The following is a 23,936-nucleotide window of genomic DNA, read 5'->3' on the forward strand; positions in this document are numbered from 1 at the left end:
ATGTTTTTGTTTTTACAAGTTTCGTCTGTAGAAAAAAATATATAAAGAATTATCAGTATTTGTAAAATTACTAAATTCTTTGGTATATAATAACTTTGTTACGAAACTTTGTGTTAATCAAATTGGTGTCACATGAGTTGCGACATCAGCATATCCCGATGTTAACATGGCTCTAAGATGAGAATCTCAAGAGAGAGACACATGCATACTACATGTAAAACTTGATATAAAAACTCTCATGTCAGGAAAGAGAGCATTTTGGGGCTTTTTGCTCCTTTTCTTCTCTGGGATCATTGCCTTGTGAGGTCGTATTGAGATGGTGTTTGATTGAAACTTACAGGATTTATAACCTCAGTATTTTTTTTTTTTTGTGTGTGTGTCTGTATGTGTGTGCGCGTGCGAGCACGCACGCACGCACACGACCACTCTGGTGCTTCATTTAGTGTTATTTTGTTGCTAAAAATACTAACCATGTCTATTCCTTTTTTTTAATACTAACTACTAATACTGCTGGTAGTGTGTCCTGCACTACAGGATTCTACAAGAGTCACACAACTCTTAATTCTTTTTTCTTTTTTTAGAAATGCAAAGATAAAGAAATGAGTAAGATGATCCCCATCCCACCAAGGACCAGGACCATAAGAGTTGAGATACCAGGATTGGAGGAGGCTAGAGTCCTCAAAAAGATTCTCAAGGAGCTAATAGGAGCCAAATACATCTACTCCTTCACCCCCTATGGTGGTGGAAGATTTCTAGTAGTAGTTAAAAACATAGTTTTGAGAGATAAACTTCTAGAGGTTTCTTCATCCAGGTGAAACACATAACACGAACAATGGTAGACTCCCAAGTATGACAACTCAAAATTAAGCACTTCCCCATGGAATATCTTGAGGCTGGAGATGATGTACTCATGCAAACTTTTAGTAAATGGGATAAGGTGAGTATCATCAAAAAAGAGCATCTCCAAGGAAGATCCCGCATGGTACCTCTGGTGAAGTCGCATTCACCATGGACATGTATCAGCCAGCACCCAACTTTGTCAACATCGGAACATTCCGGGTAATGGTAAACTACTCCAGAATATAAGGACAGTATTTGTCATGCAGCTCAACTGAACATCTGGGGAGTGACTACCCCCCCCCCCCAACCAAGTGCTTCAACTGCGTGAAATCAGGTACATCTCCAGCCAGTACACACTTGCAGAGCAGGCAGGGGCAACAATTGAACCACCGAACCTGCAGCCTGCTGGAGATGCCGGTGAATTCTGGAACTTTCTAAAAAAATCAGTGCGGAGAAAACTTTTGTACAAACTGTCTTGGGCGAAATTAAAAAGCCCTCTTTGGCATAACCATCTGCTGAATCAACTGTTCCTCCTTTAGCCATTTCCACATTACCATCAGCTATGGAAGAGGAACAAACAGCTGTAGTAACAGATGAAAACAACAAGGGCAGCATTCCCCCAGTGGCCAAATCCTCAACAACACCAGAGGAGACTTCATCTGTTTCTGAAGATCCCGAGATCCTCCCTGCAGCAGTCAGCAAGGGGGGGGGGGGTACCCTGCATAAGAAATGAAACTTGAGGAGGGGGGAAATACAGTCACCACCCCCAATAGAACCACCCAAAAAAAAAAAAAGGAGGGAGGAAACCTCTCCCAAGAAAGGGAAAAAACATTGAAGCCACACAAGAAAAATCAGAGAAACATCTGAATCTGAAATGGAGGTGAACCCCCCCCCCTCCTCGGAGAAAAGAAAGTATCAATGCTAAGATCAAGAAGTATACTGGCTCACAATTTAATTGCTATGATGGCAAAACATCAGACAACAGAATTACTAGCTTCAAGATCAAAAACAGTCAACGTGAGTTTGAAATTCTATCAAGCTAGTATTCGAAGCCAGTTTGCAGGGGACTGTATATTCTGCCTCCCCTTACGGATATTCCTTAATTAAATAAGTAAAACAACTGAGAAGCAAAGACCCTACCCGGGCATAATATCTTAAATCATAATGCCATCACCCCTTCCTTCTGTGTTGCCTCTATTAACATCAGAGAGCTTTGGTGTAGAAACTAATGCTAGCTTTTAACATTTGGCTCTTGCTCCTGCAGGAAACACACTTCTTCCATTACAGAGATATGCAGGAACTAAGCCAAAAGTACCCATCACGTCATTTTGGAGCTTCAGCAACAGAAACAGCACCGGAGTTGGGGTAATTATACTATTTCCTTCCACCCACCCCCCCTCCTTGGAGCCTTCCATAACATTCAGAAGGCTGCAGAAAAGAGAATGCTCACTATCGACTGTAAGTACCAGGGCTGCACCACCAGGTTCATCAACATCTATGCCCCAGTAGAACCAACAAGATCAAGATTCTTCCAGTCGCTTGACACCTACATCTATGGCACCCGTCATGTCATCCTGATGGGAAATTTTAACTACTTGGCAGATCCAGCCTGGGATAAAGTAGGGGGAAATCCCAACACTGGTACTGTTGGCTACAAAGAATTGGAAATCCACCTAAGAAATCTCCAGCTAACACATGTCTGAAGAGCTCACAGCTCCTACTGTGACAAGCCAAGGAATCAGCACAAGGCTCGACTACTTTTACCTATCACCATCCCTTGTCTCCAGAGTCAAGATCATAAGGCACGCTGACATCAATACTAACATCTCGAACCACAAAATGGTTATGCTCACCTACCAGCACTTAGAAGAGTAAAAGCTAGTCTGGGCGCCTGGAAGTTACCACCAGATTTCCCATGCCTGTTCTCGGCCAACTGTGCTCCACCTGGAGCAGTACTGGCTGGGACTGGGACAGGTGGGCACAACTAAAAACTACCATCAAAGAAAATATGATCAAATGGGACCAAGAACATGCCTTCCTTCACAGATCCTGACTCTGTGAACTCTAAAAGGAAAGAAGCTGGTTCGTGGCCAGCCAATGCCAAGGCTTTCCATGTGGAAACACCATTCGTAACATTAATCTTGACATTGACATGGAGAAACAGAAACAGGCGGAGGAAAAGAACTTTAAGATCAGACTTCACCTGGACTTGGAAGATAGGCAATTGGGCACATTTTACAATAGGCACTATGTCAATTTTTGACAGGAACAAACCGTCACTGAAAGCAAGTGTACAAACACCATGAGGCAACTGACATTCCTGACAGTCTTCTGGAGATACTACACTCTACTCTACCAAGATAACAGAACCCCCTAGGATTTCTCCTTGGAACATTGACTCTTTCCCTGTGCACATCCAGGTTTGAATTGACCGATAGCAGTGGCTGAAGTAACATCAGCCTTCAAGCAATGCTGAACCAAGCAAGCGCCTGGACCAGATGAACTAGGGACAGAATTTTATCGTGAGGTCTAGGATTTCATCCTCTCCATTCTCGTGGCACTCTTTAATACCTTTCTTGATCCAAGAAACGTGCCCAAGAGTTTGTGGAACACCACACCATTTTCATCTCTAAAGCTAAAAGAGATCCAATTCACATCAAAAATTGGAGACTCATCAGTCTGTCAAACACAGATTACAAGATCCTTGCTCGTGTTCTGAACAACAGACTGAAGGTGGGGAATGAGGTACATCAACAGCACAGAGGTGTATGGTGTTCCTGGCTAATCAATAGAGTTTAATCTCATCCTAGTTAAAGAACTGTTATGTCTGGTTAACATCAAGAAGTATTCAATGGTATTGCTGTCCATCGATCTGAACTGAGCGTTTAACAGCATCCATCTGTTCAACATCCTTCAGAAAGTTGGGGTCAGCAGTGGCCTTCTTTCCATCATTAGAGGAGGCTACAACAGACACTTATCAGACCTCCATTAACATCAATAAAGGGTCAAAGGGTTGTCCTCTCAGTCTGCTGCTTTGCACACTAGTTCTTGAGCCATTCCTACAAGCAATCAACAACTCTCATGCTGTCAGAGGAATTCCATTACTTCTCACCATGAATGAATCCAAAGTAACAGCTTACGCAGATGACATGGTGGGCACTCTCAGGGACAGTGACTCCATCCGATGTTTCTCCAACATCTTAGAGAAGTTCAAAATGTTGAGGCTCATATCTAACCCTGACAAAACAAAAATCAAAACGTATGGTATTTGGGACCCAAACAACATCCCATGAGTCTCGTCCCCTACAGAAGACCCCCCCCACACACACACACCATATTGGAGGTCAAATTTGCAGCACAGCTTATACTCAACGTTGAGCTCACAGCCAAACAATCAACAGTCTCAAGGACTGGTCAAAAGGACAGCTGTCACTTTCCTCCAGGGCCACGGTCATCAAAATTATCTTGTGCCAAGCCTACTAAGACGTCATCAACATCAATGAGGATCAAGAAAACTGGCTATATTGAAAACCCCTGAAGTTCTTCTGGGGCAATCTATGCAAGGAAGTTGATTTAAGATCCTTCACCCACCTCCGTGTGAAGTCTACTGTCAGTCACTGGAATGTCTTGTGTGAGGAGGTCAGCACAAGTCGTCACTGAGATATCAGTGGAGAAAGCAATCATCAAACAGCCGAGGTCACCACATTGCTTATGAATGAAATTCATAAGCAATGTGGTGACCTCGGCTGTTTGATGATTGCTGTTTGCTGTTTGAAAGAATATCAATGATAAAGACAAAGAAAACAGCAGGAAAGAAAGAACAGGCATACAGCCAGAAAAAAAGGAATATTATTGCAGAAACAAAGAAATCGAATAAGGACTGTTCTGAAAGAATGAAGTGTACAGATTTAACTTGTTGTAAGTACTTAGAAGGATATGTTAATACTTCCAGACAAATCACATAGTTCCTTGTTCCATATTCAATTGTGCTAATGTAATCATGACATATTTGAATAAGCTTCTATTGTAAGAATAAGTGAACTGCTGTATATAGCGAACTTAAGTTAATGTAGAAATGAGCTCACATTACTCATTAAGATTTACTCATTAAACTGATAGTTTAATGAGTAAGAATGGCTAATAAGCTATGCTAATTTACATATAGTTTAAGAGATAAAAATGCCAGAATTATAGGATAACTACATTCAAGATATAATCACATGAAATTTTCTATGACTTGTAATTTCCTTGTCTGTGCTCATATGTAGATTGAGCATTGTAAATAGATTTCTTGGCTTAATTAAATTAGTTTCTAAAACAACACAAGGAAGCTGATTTGTCAATGCACTAATCCCAAAAACTACAAACCTGCATGTATCTGACAAGTGAAGAATAAGGTATTTATAATATGCTAATTAATAAGTTTAAACAATATATGCTAATTAATAAGTTTAGACTGATACAAGGTCAGTCATGGCTTAAACTTATTAATAATACAAGGTCGGAGTTAACAGGTAATAATATCTACCTTGTCTTCATTTAAGATTCTTACAATTTTACACTCAAAGAATAATTTAAATGGTGCAGTCATTAATCAAATAAATTTGTTAAATTACAGAGTGTGAACAATAGTAAGAAAGCCAAAGTGTGAAGATAAAGAAGTATAACAACACTGCACAATTCAGAAGACCTGGTCAGAGGGTCGAATTCCAGATGATTAGAGTAAAGCTTCATAGTACCCATCTATAAAGAGAGAAATAAAACTCACTATGAGAATTACAGAGGTATTTCCCTACTGAGCTTTACTGGTAAGATTTATGCAAGTATACCAAAGAAACAGGTAAGAAAAATTGTGAAAGGAAAGCTTGGTGAAGAACAAGCTAGATTCAGGCCAAACAGAGGTTGTTAGGTTCAGATTTTCACTTTAAGACAAATAGTTGAGAAATCTTGGGAATATAATGCAGATCTGGAAAAGACATATGACAAGATACCAAGAGGAAAGCCCTTGAAGATACCACAGTTGTATGGGTGGTATCTTCAAGGGTGATTCAGTTTTGGTGCCCTTGTCACAAGGTACGTGACAAGGGCACCAAATTACCTTCACATATTCATTATCTATGTGGATCACATTATGAAAGAAAGTGGTATTAAATCTGATATCCAAATTGATGGTGTTAATCACCAGTTGTGATCAGGGACGTTAGTGCTTTACTTTATGCAGATGATGTTATACTTATAAATAAATTCAGTGCATATCTGCAAGATTCCTTGATTAAATTGAATAACTATTGTAATAAATTTAGAATGAAAATATACAGAAACCATAAAACATCAACTGCATCCCAAATGGAGAACCCATAGAACAAGTAAAACATTTCAGCTATTTAAGCACAATTTTTAGTGAAGATGGACAACAGAATTAGTAAAGCTAGTATGGCAGGAAATCACCTCAATAAGAAAGAAATTAGTCAAAACATTAAATTAGCTGTATACAAGGCAGCATTCAAACCAAGTTTAACTTATGGAGCTGAGGACCGAGTTAGAAATAAAATACTTGATCAAAGATTAGAGACCACAGATATGAGAGTTTGGAGAAAGATTAGTGGAGTGAACAGATGGTATCAATGGCAGTATCGTATTAAAAATGAAGATATTAGAAAAGAACTTGCCATTATTAGTATTCAGGAATGTGTTAGCAGAGGTAACAGTTTTAGCATTCAAAAATGTGTTAGCAGTGGTTTAAGTGACCATACCATTTTCTCAGATGGTATGGTCACTTAAACAGAATGGGAGAGGAAAGATTAGCAAAGCAAGTGTTCTTTGCTAGGTTGCCAGGAAAAAGACACAGAGGAAGACCAAGATGTAGGTGGATTGATAGAGTGAAGAGTGCTTTAAAAGACTGAAATACATCATCATCAAATTCCTGATATGTACCCTCAGGTGGTGTACAGGATAATTATGATAGTACTACATGAAAAAGTTACACCATCACTAACTTCCTATCAAATTAGTGTGTTATCTGTCAAGACTCCAATATTATCAGATCTTATATTTCTGTTTTTTAAGACACTTTTTACTGTATCAATCCATCTACATTTTGGTCATCCTCTGAGTCTTTTTTTTTTTTGCCAACCTGGCAAAAAACACTGGTTTTGCTAATCTTTCCTCTCCCATTCTATTTGAGTGACTACCTGAGATTAGCTCTACTAATACATTCGCGAATGCTAACAATGGAAAGTTCTTTCCTAATATCCTCATTTTTGATGCGTCTTCGATGGCATCTGTTCACTCTATACTTCACAGAAATACAAAATCTGATAATGTTAGTATTGAAATATAAGAGATTAATTTGAGGAAAATTGGTGATAATGATGGAATCAGGAATTTGAAATCGATGAAAAACAAAAAATATATGAAATTTCTTCATTTGCATATTTGATTTATTAGTCATCTCTTACTATAATAAACTCAGAGCCATTAATTGTTATTCTAAAGTAAATTCACAACAGCAAATTGTTTTTTGCTGTTGTGAATTATAACAGCAAATATACACTACAGAAAATTTATGTTAGAATAGTATTTTACTTATCAAGGGCCTTGGTTGGAACTTTTTAGTAGTTGGCTATACTGAGTAAGTTTGTTATAATGGTGTTTACTATAATAACAGTTGACTATCATTATAGCAAATATAATGTCAAAATATTGTAAAATGTGTTATAATTATTAATAAACACTATTGTAATGCTGATCACAGTGAAATCAGTGGTATGAGAAATAAATCATTGCAACTGGGTTATAATACTGTTCATTATGAAATAAGGGGTCATAGCAGAAGCATTTTCATCGTGACCCCTGTCAGCTTGTTTATAAGCCGCGAATTCTGCTACCAGCGATCTACAGTATAGCTTAGTACAATACAGTCTTCTATAGTTTTCTACAGTTTTATAGTGTGACTAGTATCTTCTTTATCAGAGACACAATGACAAACTCAATGGCCCTTATGGGAACCAACCCTGACAATCATTTCACACAATTCAGAGGGCCTCTCCTCTGTAAAAGAAGATCTTATTGCAAAAATGTGTAAAGAACAGAAATGTGATATTTTATGTCTACAGGAGACACACAAAGGACCTCAACAAGTCAGACCTAAAATTGCTGGAATGAAGCTCATAAAAGAAATACAACATGAAAAGTATGGAAGTGCTATCTTCACTCGGCAGGAGCTCCAGGTTAGCTCCAGCTAATCACAAACCAAAATAACATAGAAATCCTTGGAATAGATCTGGATAACATCAGTGTTTTCTCAGTATATAAACCATGTAGTATAACCTTTGCTTTTGAAATGTCCCAGTATTTGACTGGGACATTTCAAAAGTCATAGCGCACAGTGAGGTTATAGTGAAACAAATGAGGATGGAGAGTTAGTTGAACAGTGGGCTGAAAGTAATCAAATGAATCTTATACACGATCCTAAAGAGCCATCATCATTTAACAGTGGAAGATGGAAAAGAGGTTATAACCCAGACCTTGGATTTGTTAGTAACAGAATAGCTAATCTGTGCACTAAACAGGTACTTGCACCATTCCCAAGTTCAACATAGACCAATAATGCTGCAAGTTTTCCCACCAGTCCGACTTAAAGAGATTCCACTTAGAAGATGCTTTAATTTTAAAAAACCTAACTGGGAACAGTTCTCAAGAGAATTAGACATAAACCTGACCAACATTTTACCCAGACCAGAAAATTATGGAAAGTTCATCAAAGCTATTAGATGGTCTGCTACCAGGCACATCCCAAGAGGTTGTAGAACATGTTACATTCCAGGTTTTATAGAGCACAACATGGAAATATATGAAAGATATTGTGACCTATATGATAAAGATCCATTTTCATCAGAAACAATTGATGCAGGAGAAGAACTTATAGCAGCACTGTCTGAAAAAAGAAGTCAACAATGGGTAGAGAAAATTAAAAGCTTAGATATGAAGCACAGTAGCAGGAAAACCTGGCTCTTACTCAAAAAATTATCTGGTGACCCCACAACAGCAGCAACTGAAGTTAATATAAATGCAAACCAAATTGCAACTCAGTTATCTCTGAATGGTAAACCAAGTACCGAAGGAAAAATACCTAAAGATTATATTAAAAAAGTTAGGGATTCAGAAAATAATTTCTTCGAAGCACCACTTACTAAAGAGAAACTAGAAAATGCTTTAAAACCAGGAAAAGCTGCCAGTATAGATGATACCAGAAACAAGGTACTAAGGAATCTGGGAGAAAAGGCAACAGAGTGGTTGTTATAATTTTTCAACTTTTGTTGGAAATTTGCTAAAATACCCAGCATATGGAGGCAAATGAAAGTAATACCTATCCTGAAACTGGGTAAACCTGCTGAGGATCCAAAGAGCTACAGGCCTATAAGCTCTCCTATGCACAACACTGAAGCTGTATGAGAGGTTAATCTTGAACAGACTAAGTCCAGAAATAGAGAAAGTGCTGATAAAAGAACAGGCATGATTTAGACCAGGAAGATTATGCACTAGACAAATATTAAACTTAACACAGTTTATTGAGGGTGACTTTGAAAGGGGGTTAGCAACAGGAGCTGTATTTATAGATTTGACAGCAGCAGCATATGACACACTAACTCTTAGAAAGCTTATAGTCAAAATTTACAGCATAACAAACAGCTATTGGTTAGTGGAGATATTTAGGTCGCTGCTGTTCAGCAGGAGATTTTCAGTTGATTTTCAAGGGAAAAAGAGCATATCCAGAAAAATGGTCTACCTCAGGGAAATGTGCTATCTCCCTCCTCTTCAATATATATAAACAAATGACCAACCTATAAACCCATAGTCAAGAACCTTCTTATTTGCAGATGACCAGGCAATAGCTTATCAAGCAAAATCCTTTGATGACATTGAGAAGCAGCTCACACAAGAGCTAGAAACCCTTACAGTTTACTATAAGGAAAACCAACTGAAACCAAATCCCAGTAAAACCCAAATGTGTCTTTTCCATCTCAATAATAGAAAGGCAAGGAGAGAGTTGAATATAGAATGGAATGGTGTGAAACTGGTAAATTATCCAAATCCAACTTACCTAGGTGTTACACTAGATAGGTCACTTATAATTTAGGGTCCTGCGCTGATTAACATCATGTCGATGGGGTGCAAATCCACAAGTACTGCACACGCACTGGCACTCTGCTTTTCAATAGCCGAGTATGCTAGCCCTGTTTGGGAAAGATCATCGCATGTCAAAATTATTGATAAGGTTCTTAATGAAACATGTCGGCACATTACCGGCTGCCTTAAGCCTACAAAAAATTAACCATCTATACTCACTGTCTGGCATTGCACCTCCTCACATCAGAAGGACTACACAGAGTAGATATGAGTGGAAATAAACTAAATGATGAATGGCATATTTTGTATGGACATGTTGCAGTAAGAGGCTAAGATCAAGGAAAAATTTTATTCACTCAGTGGAATCGTTGGTTGATTCCATAAAAGCTACAAGGTCGACAATGTGGCAAGAACAATCTCCAGAGGCTCTGAACTTAAACAAATCTCTTCCATCCGGCTTACATCTCGGCTGGCAAAGATAGAAGACATTGAACAGACGTCATTTCAGAATGGGCAGATCAAAGCAGAATATGACCAGATGGGGCTACACAGACAATGACAACTGCTCATGTGATGAAACACGTACCTTGGATCATCTTCTCCAATGCTGCTTAATAGACATTAATAATATATGTACCCGAGAAGATTTAATGCAGTGTAATGAAACAGCTTTAAAGTATACTAGTCACTGGATGAGTGAAATTTGACATTTTATATTTTTACTTAATATTTTATGCAGTGGCATTTTTGTCTTTTAATGTCTATTTCTTTAAATGTATGCGTTTAATCATTTATATGTATGCTCTTACATTTTCTGTAGTTTGCACACGAAATAAATAAAATAAATTATGAAATAAATCCATCAAGAAATTCTGTAAGTTAAGGAGCATAAAAAATTAACTTCTCTTTGATTTAAAGCTTTATTGAAGTAACACAGACTTACTTCTTTTGATACATACCTAAGCTTCCTTCATCTGTCACAGCCACAGCAGGATCTACTAGACATTCTTCTGGTCCATCTACAATGCCATGTGTTGTACGTTTATGCATAGCCAATGTAGATGTCTGCCGGTAATTTTTACCACATAAATTACACAGGTATGGTTTTGAATGAGTATGAACAACATGATGTTTATACAGACTGGAGTATTCCGTAAATCGTTTCCCACAGCCTTGATAACTACACACATAAGGCTTTTCTCCTTTTATATATATATATATATATAAAAAAAAAAAAATTAAAGTTTAAAAACTTGAGACCACAAAACTCTGCATATAATAAACTGTTTTCATTAAAAAATTAGTAAATTAAAAACTCACACATCAGATATATAGCATTAAAACTGAGAGATAGGGGAAGGGAATCGTTATGGATTCAACATAAATTTCATACTGGCTGGAAGCACATCTGGCAGTTAAACATTGTGCTGTCAATGTACAATGCAGTAAACAGAAAAGGGAGTAAACTAGCTGAAGAACTACAAAAACTACTGTATTAATATAATTACTGTTATTGAAATAAAATATATTAACATAAGCAAAAGCCTTTTAAACAATAAGATTTTTTCCAGCTAACAGGAATAAGAAAAAGGAAAGTCATAGCACTTGGGTCTAGCAGTCATAGTTAGACCTGAGTTGTCTGTTCTGTTGTTATTAACATCTCCCATATGTTCTTTTTTTTCGGATTTCGAGGCTTCTCGGATACAGGTACAGTGTCCGAAAAGATCGCAAAACTTTTTAAACCTTTCATTATCAGAGTTGCGTTCAATGAGATATTAATAACAACAGAACAGACAACTCAGGTCTAGCCCATCATTTCGCGATTACTAACCATACCATTGATTGGGATAGCAGCTCCATGCCTTACCTAGAAGATTTCCATTGTAGAAATTTCAAAGAAGCCATTCCTCCATTCTGGAGAAAATCTTAACAGAAACCAGGGAATGATAATAGCTGACATATGGAAAACCTTAATAAGATCACTCAGTCTGCCAGAATTTAATTTAACTCAAAACTACAGAACGTGCTTTCATAATAGTGATTAACACAACACACCCCATGCGTGTAATATTATGTGTTCTGTTTTAATGTTTAATTTATATGATAGTGTTGCTCCATTTTCTCTGTACTAGCCACTTTGAGTTTTTTTCTCTTACCGTTATAAGCCCTGAAGAAGCTGGACAGCCCCATTGGCGAAACTTGTTGGTATTAGATGTTTTTAAATCATGGTCAATTAAAGATCAATATATATTTCATTTTAATTATATTTTCACTTGGTTATGATATTTTGTTTGGATGATTATGTAGTTTAATTGATACAATTAGACTACATAATCTAATTGTATTCTAATGTACAATTAGAATACAATTAGATTCTATTCTAATTGTATTCTAATTAGAATAGAATTAGAATTCTATAATCTCTACTCCTGAAATCTCCACTGTTTGGTCATCTTACCTCACTCCAATTCCAAGAATGTCAATGTTCAAAGTTTATTTTTCACTTGGTTAGACTATAATAAATTTAGTTTAATCCTTTATCCAAGTGTGAGCAAACAAAGTTTGTGCCTGAAAGTATGTTCAGGACTGGGGTAAGGTGGGCAACTCGTTGCAAAGGTGGAGCAAACTAACATCACTCCTATCTCAGTATCTCCCATAATGCAAAACACATCTCCTTGTGGAAATGTATAATGTTATGCATTAAGGGAAGGGCCACTACCAGACTAGTTTCGACCTTTATTGAGGTCTCTTCAGTGGGAGCCAAGCCCAAGTGGAGATACCAGGCAGAAGCTTTAGCAAGGTCATCTCTACCTATAGGAGTTGCCAAATGGTGTGTGCCACCTTTTTATTAAATTACTCTGGATTTAGAGAAAGATGTTGAAAGTTTATTTTTCACTTGGTTAGACTATAATAAATTTAGTTTAGTCCTTTATCCAAGTGTGAACAAACAAAGTTTGTGCCTGAAAGTATCTTCAGGACTGGGGTAAGGTGGTACAACACCGGGCAACTCATTGCAAAGGTGGAGCAAGCTAACAACACTCCTATCTCAGTATCTTCCATAATGCAAAACACATCTCCTTGCGGATATGTATAATGTTATGCATTAAAAGAAGGGCCACTGCCCAGAGACTAGTTTCGATCTTTATTGAGGTCTTCAGTGGGAGCCAGGCCCAGTGTTGTACCACCTTACCCCAGTCCTGAAGATGCTTTCAGGAGCAAACTTTGTTTGCTCACACTTGGATAAAGGATTAAACTAAATTTATTATAGTCTAACCAAGTGAAAAATAAACTTTCAACATCTTTCTCTAAATCCAGAGTAATTTAATAAAAAGGTAGCACACCGTTTGGTAACTCCTATAGGTAGAGATGACTTTGCTAATGCTTCTGCCTGGTATCTCCACTTGGGCCTGGCTCCCACTGAAGAGACCTCAATAAAGGTCGAAACTAGGTCTGGGTAATGGCCCTTCTCTTAATGCATAACATTATACATATCCGCAAGGAGATGTGTTTTGCATTATGGGAGATACTGAGATAGGAGTGCTGTTAGCTTGCTCCACCTTTGCAACGAGTTTCCCGGTGTTGTACCACCTTACCCCAGTCCTGACGATACTTTCAGGTGCAAACTTTGTTTGCTCACACTTGGATAAAGGATTAAACTAAATTTATTAATGTCAATGTTCAATCACCTTACTTCCATCTTTAAGTTTTCTAATTTTCTATATTGTTTCATAGATCTCATTCCAAGTATCTATTTTGCTGGTTGATGTAACTATTTTAATGGATCATCAACCAGGAAACCAGCTCAGAAGAGTTGGTTTCCTTTACTTAGTAATCCTTTAGTTCAGCTTTGATGCTATGTAGTTTTGAGAAAGTAAGATGATGGGTTCCCATTCTCTTTCACCTTGCAGTGATACAGCCATTCAAGGCATTCTCCATGCCTTCATCTGACTGGTCTTGAGAAATGCCAAATTATTCTTCTTCAGCCTCAATCCAGTACTGGTAATGCTGCTGCTGTTGCTCACTACCATCAGGGCAAGTGCTTTTATGGTGGCACTGGCTCTCATAATATAGTGCTGTCCTAGGATTTTTGTGAGGTTTTAAGTTGGTGGTGGGGAGCCAAATGAATAAATTTATAGGAAATTAGAGAGAGAGAGAGAGAAATTAGTCAAAGCAGAAGCTAGTGGTATATAAGACAGTGTTGAAACCAATTTTAACTTATGAATCTGAAAGCTGGGTTGGAAATAAAACAGTTAATTGAATACTAAAGAGAGACAACCTCATGAGTATTCTAAATTAGGGAATGAACAGATGATGTTAGTGGCAGAATCATATTGAAAATGAAAATATTAGAAATGATGAGAGAGCAAATGTTAGCAAAGCATGCAGTTGATGCCATGATGGAAAGAAAAGACCCAGAGGAAGATTAAGATGTATGTGGAATAATATGTTAGTATTGCCTTAAAACAACGTTTCTCCAACTTTTCTGGCCAGGGCTCACTTGCACAAAGAATATACTCAGTGGCCTACTAACCCCCATATCCCATCTATTAATAATAGGTAATATTTTACCACCAGAGGTGAGCTTCATATGCCACTTCTAAGTGCAAAACTGTGAAGTAGTTGGCATAACATGCACAACCTTAATGTTTTAAGTGAAAAATTAAGTTGAAAGACAATCAAATAGGATTTCTGCATACTGTGGAAACACTATGGCTGATTTGATGTACCACTACACACTTGCATGTTAAAATATATAGTATGTGGCTGGTTGTTTTGGATTTATGGTCAAAGCAACTAATACCACAAATATAATGTCTGTAAATTGCATAAGTTCTTATAACCAGTTTGTCTGTTTTGTATGATGAAAACTTGAGTTTCTGGGAGAAAAAACTCTGCTGCCTCCATGAGACCAGCTAACTCACCTCCTGTTGAAAAGCCTTGATGAAAGTTCTTCACATTCTAGATGGGATTCGAATAAAAATTTTCATGCATATTATTATATTGAAATTAAACGAATTATGTAAAAGAGCTTTATTTAATTAACAAAACTAATATAACATTATTTAAGTTAAGGGATATTATATCCCATATGGTTTCTTAGCCGAATAAGAAACTTAAAGAGTTTCATGCCGAATATAGAAACTATATAAAGTTAGGCGATTCCAAGCGTAAGCAAATACCTGGATAGTGCAGCACCTGACCCTTGAAAGTAGTGCAAGCTGAGACAACTCATGTAAAGGGTGGAGCAAGCTCCAATCACTATTCTTGATATTTACCCATAATGTGAACTTAACTCCTAGGAGCTATATTTTGTTCAACATTATGAGAGAAGGTCACTACCCAGACCGGTTTCGACCTTTTTTGAGGTCTCATTAGTGAGTAGTAGACCTAGTTAATACCAAGTTTGTAGCGAACAGAACTTACATCCTTTCTATGAGAATTGCCAAGAGGTGTCCTATTAAATTATTAATAATAATGGAGAGCCAAAGGCTTCAATTCGGCGACATGAACTTATTTAAGTTAAGGGATATTATATCCCATATGATTTCTTAGCCGAATATAGAAACTATATAAACTATATAAATTGCCTCTTGGCAGTTCTCATGAAGGGATGTAAGTTCTGTTCGCTACAAACTTGGTATTAACTAGGTCTACCTACTCACTGATGAGACCTCAAAAAAGGTCGAAACTGGTCTGGGTAGTGACCTTCTCTCATAATGTTGAACAAAATACAGCTCCTAGGAGTTAAGTTCACATTATGGGTAAATATCAAGAATAGTGATCGGAGCTTGCTCCACCCTTTACATGAGTATACAGGAAATTATTATTATTGTTCACCTATCAACTAGTTATTGAAGACCACAGACTTTCAATCTGTTCTCACAAAGATCTTTGGATCCTCTCATCCACTTTTTAATGCCCACCAGAATCCAGGTGACTAGATCTGCACCCAGTAGTCCAAATGGCCTTATTAAAGCTTATAAATGAGAACAATAACTACTCTTTTCCAGTTTGTTAGTGTATTCTTCACCAACCATGTAATTAGATGTCCTGTTTTAGATACATTTGCAATATACCCTCTAAACTTCAACTCTGTGTCCACAATCATCCCCAAGTCGCTGGCTTTATCAGTATCCATAACTATAAATTCAAACTTATGCCACAGTAATTAACTTTTTTAGTAATATGTAAATATTTCATCTTACGTATCATAAGACATCATCAGTACAGTTATTAAACAACAATAGGAATTACATTGAAAAAAACACATTAGTGCACATGCTTACATTGGAATCCCTCTATATATGCAGTAGCAAGTTTAAAGACTAAATACTATTGGACTGTACTTAAATTAAATTAAAATATAACTGATAAATTTGAATGTAATTCCTATTGTTGTTTAATAACTGTATTGATGATGTCTTATGATACTTAAGACAAAATATTTACATATTATTAAAAAGTTAATTACTGTAGCATATGTGTGAATTTATAGTTATGAATAATTCACAGGTTTCTCTATATTAGAAATAAGAAAATTCATCAGTATCGAGCAGTTCAGAATCATCAATAGAGTATACAACTTGTGATCTCTTCTTCCCAAAGTACTTCACCTTACACTTGGTCACATTAAATCAGCAGTCATTAACTATTGCCCCTCCTGAAAGTCTATTTAAGTCATCTGCAGGATCTCCACATCCTCTTCATTAAGTATTACTCTACCCAGCTTTGCATCATTAGCAAATAAACGATTATATGCTGACAAATCATTTCCTATATCCCTGATTACAAATTAAACAACAGAGGACCAGGTACTGAGCCATGTGGGCTGCCTTCTCCTGGAATCAACTTCTCCATAGACCACTCTGTGATATTTGTCCATCAGCCACCCTCTAATCCAAATCACCAGATGCATATCCATTCTGATTCGCTCCAATATACTCAACAGAGTTCTATACGTAATCTTGTTTTTTACTTTGTTAGTTTTATAAGTTTTGTGTTATTTCTTACTCATCTGAAGAAGTCGGGACACCGATGAAACTAGTCATGATTCATTAAAGTTTTTTTGTGTTATACTTGGGTTCTAGTCAGTACAAATATTAATTTTCTAAATATATATATATATACTAGGGGGGCTCTGGCACCTATGCCCCCCCCCCCCGAGTTCTGGGCTGGTAAGCTGGTTCTCCTTCAATTCTGATGACTCGAGACATGAGACAACAATGTCTTTCTTTGAAAGACGAATTGTAGAATCCAAAGAAATAGTTCTGGACCCTTCACACATGAATAACAATCTGAGCTACAGTTTGCCTGATTCCCATAGCACAGTAATCCAGTACTTTCGTTCTAAAATCAGCTGTCACCTACATTCAACTCATGCTAACAACAATAGCATGCAGTCACCATTTCAAATATGAATGTTGCTATTCTTCTTGTCTTTATTAAGCTGTGTTATTTCTTACTCATCTGAAGAAGTCGGGACACCGATGAAACTAGTCATGATTCATTAAAGTTTTTTTGTGTTATACTTGGGTTCTAGTCAGTACAAATATTAATTTTCTAAATATATATATATACTAGGGGGGCTCTGGCACCTATGCCCCCCCCCCCCCCCCCGAGTTCTGGGCTGGTAAGCTGGTTCTCCTTCAATTCTGATGACTCGAGACATGAGACAACAATGTCTTTCTTTGAAAGACGAATTGTAGAATCCAAAGAAATAGTTCTGGACCCTTCACACATGAATAACAATCTGAGCTACAGTTTGCCTGATTCCCATAGCACAGTAATCCAGTACTTTCGTTCTAAAATCAGCTGTCACCTACATTCAACTCATGCTAACAACAATAGCATGCAGTCACCATTTCAAATATGAACGTTGCTATTCTTCTTGTCTTTATTAAGCTGAAAAGTTAATGTTTTTTACTTTGTTAGTTTTATAAGTTTTGTGTTATTTCTTACTCACCTAAAGAAGTCAGGACACCGATGAAACTAGTCGTGATTCATTAAAGTTTTTTTGTGTTATACTCGGGTTCTAGCCAGTACAAATATTAATTTTTCTAAATGTATACATCCCAAATCAATTCTAATAACAATATATATATATATATATATATATATTCTATATATATTCCTTCCATAATGCTTTTTTTTTTTTGCTGCTCCTGCTTTATATTGCTACTCATCTACTCAATTCCTACTCAGTTTAAAGTATCATATCCCTATCCACCCAGACCTGAATTCTGTCTTTTACTAACTTCTCAAATACCTTAACCACCACTCATGAGATGCTGATTAGCCTATAATTTGCTACCTTTTGTTTTGGAGCTTCATTTATGCAGGGGCACTAGTTTTCCCTCTTTCCACTCCATTGACACCTTCCCAGTACTGAGGCTTAAAGTAAACAACTGGTTCAGAACAACTGATAATTTCCTTGCACGTTCTCGTAATACATGGACCAATGTGCCATCATTCCTCCAATTGTACTTGAGTGTGTATGAGAGAGAGAATTGCACTCGAGTGTGTATGAAAGAGAGAACTCTATCATATACAGTCCTCATGCACACACAGAGAAAGAATTGGAGTGATGTCTAATTGGCAAACAAAATTATCCAGGATAGTGTAATGAGCTGGCTGTGCACAGATTCATTTCCCCTTCAGGTCACTGGCAAATTACATTCAGTCTTTCTTGACAACACACCCAGTGATTTCTTGTGCAATGGGACTGATTTATCATAACTATTGATCTGCTTTTCAATTATCACAAGTGCTAGAGTTTGCTTTCCTTCTATTGGTGAAGTAAAAAGTCATTTACCTTGACTTTGTGTTTGCTTACAAAACTCTGTAAGTTCCATTGTGGTCATCTCTACATAGATTAAAATTTTAATTACATATTCTTACTTCTAATTATTTTTTTTCTTTCATTATTACTGTTTAACTATACATAGCAATTATATATATATTTTAAATTAATATGCACATCTCTTTTAAATTAACTCATCTTACTATATATTATAATCTTACTATTCATGGTAATATGCTGCAAACTTTTTGCTCACTTACAAATTCATGTCAAGAACATTTTTCATTTTGAATTGCATATCTTCATGACTGTGCTATTTGTATATAGAGGCTAATAACTTCACATCAATTGCCTTAGTATCCCATAATGCAAAGCATAACCCTTTCAGAAAATGTATAATGCTATGTATTATGGATACACTTTCTTAACACATCTAAACAATCAACAGTTTACCTTAGAAAAGAAAACAACAACAGCTTCCCATTCCTAGACACTAATTATGTGCCAGCCTGATGGATCCCTGACATTCTTCGTTCAAATAAACCCACACATACTGGTAGATACATTCACTAGCAGTAACCTCCCCCCAACAATATGGGATTATAAAATCCCTATATAACAGGGCAAAATTATTCAGTTCTGATAGCAGTGCCCTAGCTACTGAACTTGACCATATTCTCAACACTTTCTTAGCCAATGGCTACAACCCCCCCCCCCACAAAATCCAAAACATTAAAATCCTGTAATCACAACCTCACCCCCTTCCTCTTCCCCTTCAGAACAGAGATTGCATATAATCTATCAACATTCAATATATCCAGGGTATACATCCAAAAAATTAACAATAATCCTAAGAAAATACAACCATACAACCCCTTACAGACTACATAAAAAATTGGCATTCTTTATTTACTCCACCAGAGACTAGCCACATTTCCTAAGACCTACCAGGTGTCTACCAGATCCCTTGCAGTTGCAAACAGACAGGATAGCCAATATCAGAATTTCTGAACACAAGGACTACATCTGGTTCCACCATTACAGCCACTCTGGACTGGCTGACCATATTTTGGACACCCACCACAGGATACACTAGAAGAAGGCCACTCTATTGCAACGTAGCAAATACAAATATGAGAAGCTATTCCTCAAATTGGCCTCAGCTCTGAGAAACTTTCCTTAACAAATTTGGAAAGTACTCATCCTCAGATCTTTAGCCCAATGGCCGAGACTACCCAATTTAGCCCATTATGGAGATGCCATTTAGGACTCTAGACTTGACTTTGGTTGCCTTTTTTCAGTCTTATTTGGCTAGTGTTACTACCTGCATGCATATATCATTGTTTTGTGATCCTTGATGATGGCTTTTAACTGAAACTGGCAGAAAATCTGTTGAATAACCTCAGGTATATGTAGGGAACTGCCACAAGGGTCTGTTTTGGGACCATTATTGTTTAACTTGTATTTTAATGATATTGGGACAGGCTTCAATTTAGATATATTCAGCTTTATGGCAATGATGTAAAGTTGGGAACAACTATGAAAAGTAGAACAGATGTGGCCTTGCAGGATGAACTAAGTAGACTACATAAATGGGTAAAGTGAGTGGAGTTATCAATTTAATATTGCAAGTATAAGGTATTAAAATTTGATTGGCAAGGATGAGATGCAGAGTATACAAATAATGAGGAAATTTTGAAGGAGGTGAAAAAGATGAAAGATCTGTGATGGTGGACATACACTTGAAGTTTAGAGGTCCACATTGCTAAAACTGCAAGAACATCACAACAGATTATGGCAATGATGACATGCAGAAGCAAAGAAGTTATGGTTCCCTTGCATAAAACCTTGATTAGGTCGCATATGGACTACTATGCAGAGATTTCATCACCTGGTTTTCAAGGGTGTGAGGATATCTTAGAGAGGGTTGAGAGAAAGTTCACTGTGTCACCTCTGTGGGATATGAGGAAATACCAAGGGAATGCAACTTGCAGTCTTATGATTGAGACATAAGTTGGTGAGGGATTATTAGCAGATTAATGTGGAAAAGATTTTTTTGAATAAGGAGGATGGACGCAAGGAAGTGAAAGCAGGTTCTTTGCATGAGAGTGGTGTTGGTGTGTGGAATGCACTGCCTGAAAGTGTACTGAGTACAGAAACTATGAATGAGTTTAAAGCATGGTTCAATGATCTTTTTGCATGAGAATGTGGACCTCCCACAATGACTCTTTTGACTCAATGGAGGCATGATATTAATAGCCTCAGATATCATTATATAGTTCGCCCACCGTTTGTAGATCTCTCCTTGGCATTTTGCCAAGAATAATCGATTCATACTGAAGGAGATAAAAAAATGAAGGATGTACGAATTGGTCGCCAACATGCAAAATCACGTGCTTTCTTGTCTGTGGCTGTACTAGTACCAGCTTGATTTTTGTTGCTTTTTTGCATTATTTTTTATTATTAATTTGTATGATGGATCCAGTACAGTCAACAAGTTCTGTTGTTAAACGTTTCAGTAGCTCTTGCAAAAGAATATTGAATAATGTGCTGACATTCTGCGAAAAAAGAATCATCTCCTTGTTCCCCTTTCTCAAGTCAAAAAACATGCAAGTGCAATTGCGGGTGTATCGGGGTCAACTGTTAAAAGAATTCGTAGGGAATCAAAAGGTGAAGGTAAGCCAAAATTTAAATCTCCTAAAAAAAAGCACCAGAGTAAAGAAAACCATCGAAACCATAGCTTTGAATAATTTTGATGTAGACGTTATAAAAAGAACTATTCATGAATTTTACATGGTCGAGAAAAGAGTGCCAACTGTTCTGAAACTGATTCCTGTGCTTAAAGAAAAAATTAATTTTCCTTGGAAAAGAGAAACTTTAAGTAAAATACTTAATGAAATCGGATTTTGTTTTAAAAAGTCCCAGAATAAAAGGAAACTTATCATGGAGTGAAGTGACATTGTTTTATCTAGAACACAGTATTTGAGAGCAATAAGATGTTTCAGGGAGGAGAAAAGACCGATTGTGTATCTAGATGAAACTTGGATTGATAGTAATTTAACTTATGGAAAATGTTGGCAGTCTAAAGAAGAATGTGGAGTGCTACAAACTGGAAATGCCTTGCGGCGCATAATAATTTTGTGTGCGGGTGGAGAAATGGGTTATTTTACCGAATTCAAACTTACTATACAAAGCCAATTACCATAGGCAAATGAATTCTACGATCTTCGAAAAGTGGGCAGAAGAAAAACTGATTCCAAACCTTCCTAAAAATGCTGTTGTTATAATTGATAACACTTCATATCACTCTATTCGATAAACAAAGTTCAAACTGGTCTAATAAGAAGCAAGTTCTTATGGATTGGCTCTCTGCAAATAACATTTCTCATTCCCCAGATATGCGAAAAATTGAATTGCTTAATTTGGTCAAAAGAAATTCGCCCACAACTAAACTATTTAAATTCGACACGATGCTCAAAGAGCATGGATTTCTAGCTTTGAGGCTACCACCATATCATTGCGATATTAATGCTATTGAGTATGTTTGGGCAGAAGTGAAAAGTTTCATTCGCCATTGCAACGTAACTGGAGATATTGACATGTCGAAACTTTTTAAGCTTTCAGAACAGGCGATTGAAAGTATTACAGTTCAAAACTGGGGAAAATATTGCTTTCATGTCACCTCATTGGAAAATATGTATTGGGACAGAGACGGAATTATCGAAGAATTATGCGAACCTTTAGTGATCAGTTTAAGTGAACGTGATGGCGATTCGGACACTGATTCAGATGACTATGAAGATTAAAAGGATTTGATAATGGTATTTTTTCCAACCTTTTTTTTCATGGGTTTGTTAAAAGAGTCACAACAAGTCATAAATAATTATTAGTTTAGGACATTAAAGTGTCTCAGTTCTCTCAACTGTAAGTTTAGAATATCTAAGTTCATTTGAAAAAATTTCTGTTTTTCTGTATAATTATTTTTATTTTATAGAAAACTTTCTTAAAAATAAACTTAGTTAAATTTTTGTTTTATGCTATACCTTTTTTTTAATTTTGTTAATACTCTACATACATTTTTCCAACTGTTATACAAGCAAAATAGTTACACTTTAAAAACTACAATGTTCGTAAAAGAAAAGCTAAATTTTTCGACCTGTAATAATAAACAAACACATCCCAGAAGACAGATTGATTACTCTATTATCAGAATGGATTCTCCTTTTTCTGACATGTGCAGAAGTGTCGAGGGACCTCTAATCAGTGGGCGAACTATAGCAGAATACGCTCAACATAGAATGAACACCATAACACAGACTATTCAAAAGTGGAAAACAGAAACACATAATTATATAAATGCCACTAAATGCAAAATATATATTGTAGTATCTTCCTAGTGCAGTTGGCAAGAGGAATACATGTCCTTTGAGTAGAGAAAACCAGATTACAACACCCACATAACAAAAGTAATCTTTATATGGCTTTGTCAATTAAACATGAGTTAGCTGATTTTATGTGGAGTTAGCAGTATGAAACTGAATGTCAAAGGTGGCTAAGCCCAATTTCACATCAACCTCATGTCTTTCAATGGAAAAGACCTGATTTCGATTGTTGTCACGAGCATCAGTTTTGTGTGATTTGTCAATTGAAAGTAAATGAGTCAATCTAAGAAAGAGGTCATCATCGTCATCAAATTCCTGCCATGAACCCTCAAGGGGTGTACAGGATATGATAGTACTACATGAAAAATTTACATCATTACTAACTTCCTATCTACAATTTTCCTCCAAATCAGTCTGTTACTTGTTAAGATTCCAACATTATCAGATCTTATATTTCTATCGTCTAAGGCACTTTGTACCGTATCAATCCACTTATATCTTGGTCTTCCTCTGGGTCGTTTTCCTGCCAACCAGGCAGAGAACACTTGTTTTGCTAATCTTTCCTCGCCCATTCTGTTTAAGTGACCATACCACCTGAGATTAGCTCTGCTAACACATTCCTAGATGCTGACAATGTCAAGTTCTTTCCTAATATAATCGTTTTTAATATGATATTGCCATTGATGCCATCTGTTCATGCCTGTAATCTTTCTCAGGACTCTCATATCTACAGTCTCTAGTCTTTAGTCAAGTGTTTTATTTCTGACCCAGCTCTCAGATCCATA

At 36.8% G+C, this 23,936-nt stretch overlaps 2 protein-coding genes across 3 annotated transcripts in view; one reads left to right on the top strand and one right to left on the bottom strand.

Moving 5' to 3' along the window:
• The window catches only part of LOC150098793 (uncharacterized), a 327,468-nt gene extending 322,989 nt beyond the window's left edge, over window positions 1-4,479 (top strand). The window contains exon 14 of the mRNA XM_090405506.1: window positions 582-4,479. Coding sequence (XP_090261632.1) covers window positions 582-603 — 22 coding nt within the window. The 3' untranslated portion in view covers window positions 604-4,479. The remainder of the gene's footprint in view (window positions 1-581) is intronic.
• The window catches only part of LOC150098794 (uncharacterized), a 149,527-nt gene that overhangs the window by 27,742 nt on the left and 97,849 nt on the right, over window positions 1-23,936 (bottom strand). For both annotated transcript variants that reach the window (XM_090405509.1, XM_090405508.1), the window contains one exon: window positions 10,929-11,171. In XM_090405509.1, the coding sequence (XP_090261635.1) occupies window positions 10,929-11,171 (243 nt within the window). The remainder of the gene's footprint in view (window positions 1-10,928; window positions 11,172-23,936) is intronic.

This window comes from Typopeltis vanoorti, chromosome 15 (genome assembly GCF_054136105.1).
Source record: "Typopeltis vanoorti isolate ZY-2024b chromosome 15, IOZ_Tvanoo_1.0, whole genome shotgun sequence".
Taxonomy (NCBI): Eukaryota; Metazoa; Arthropoda; class Arachnida; order Uropygi; family Thelyphonidae; genus Typopeltis; species Typopeltis vanoorti.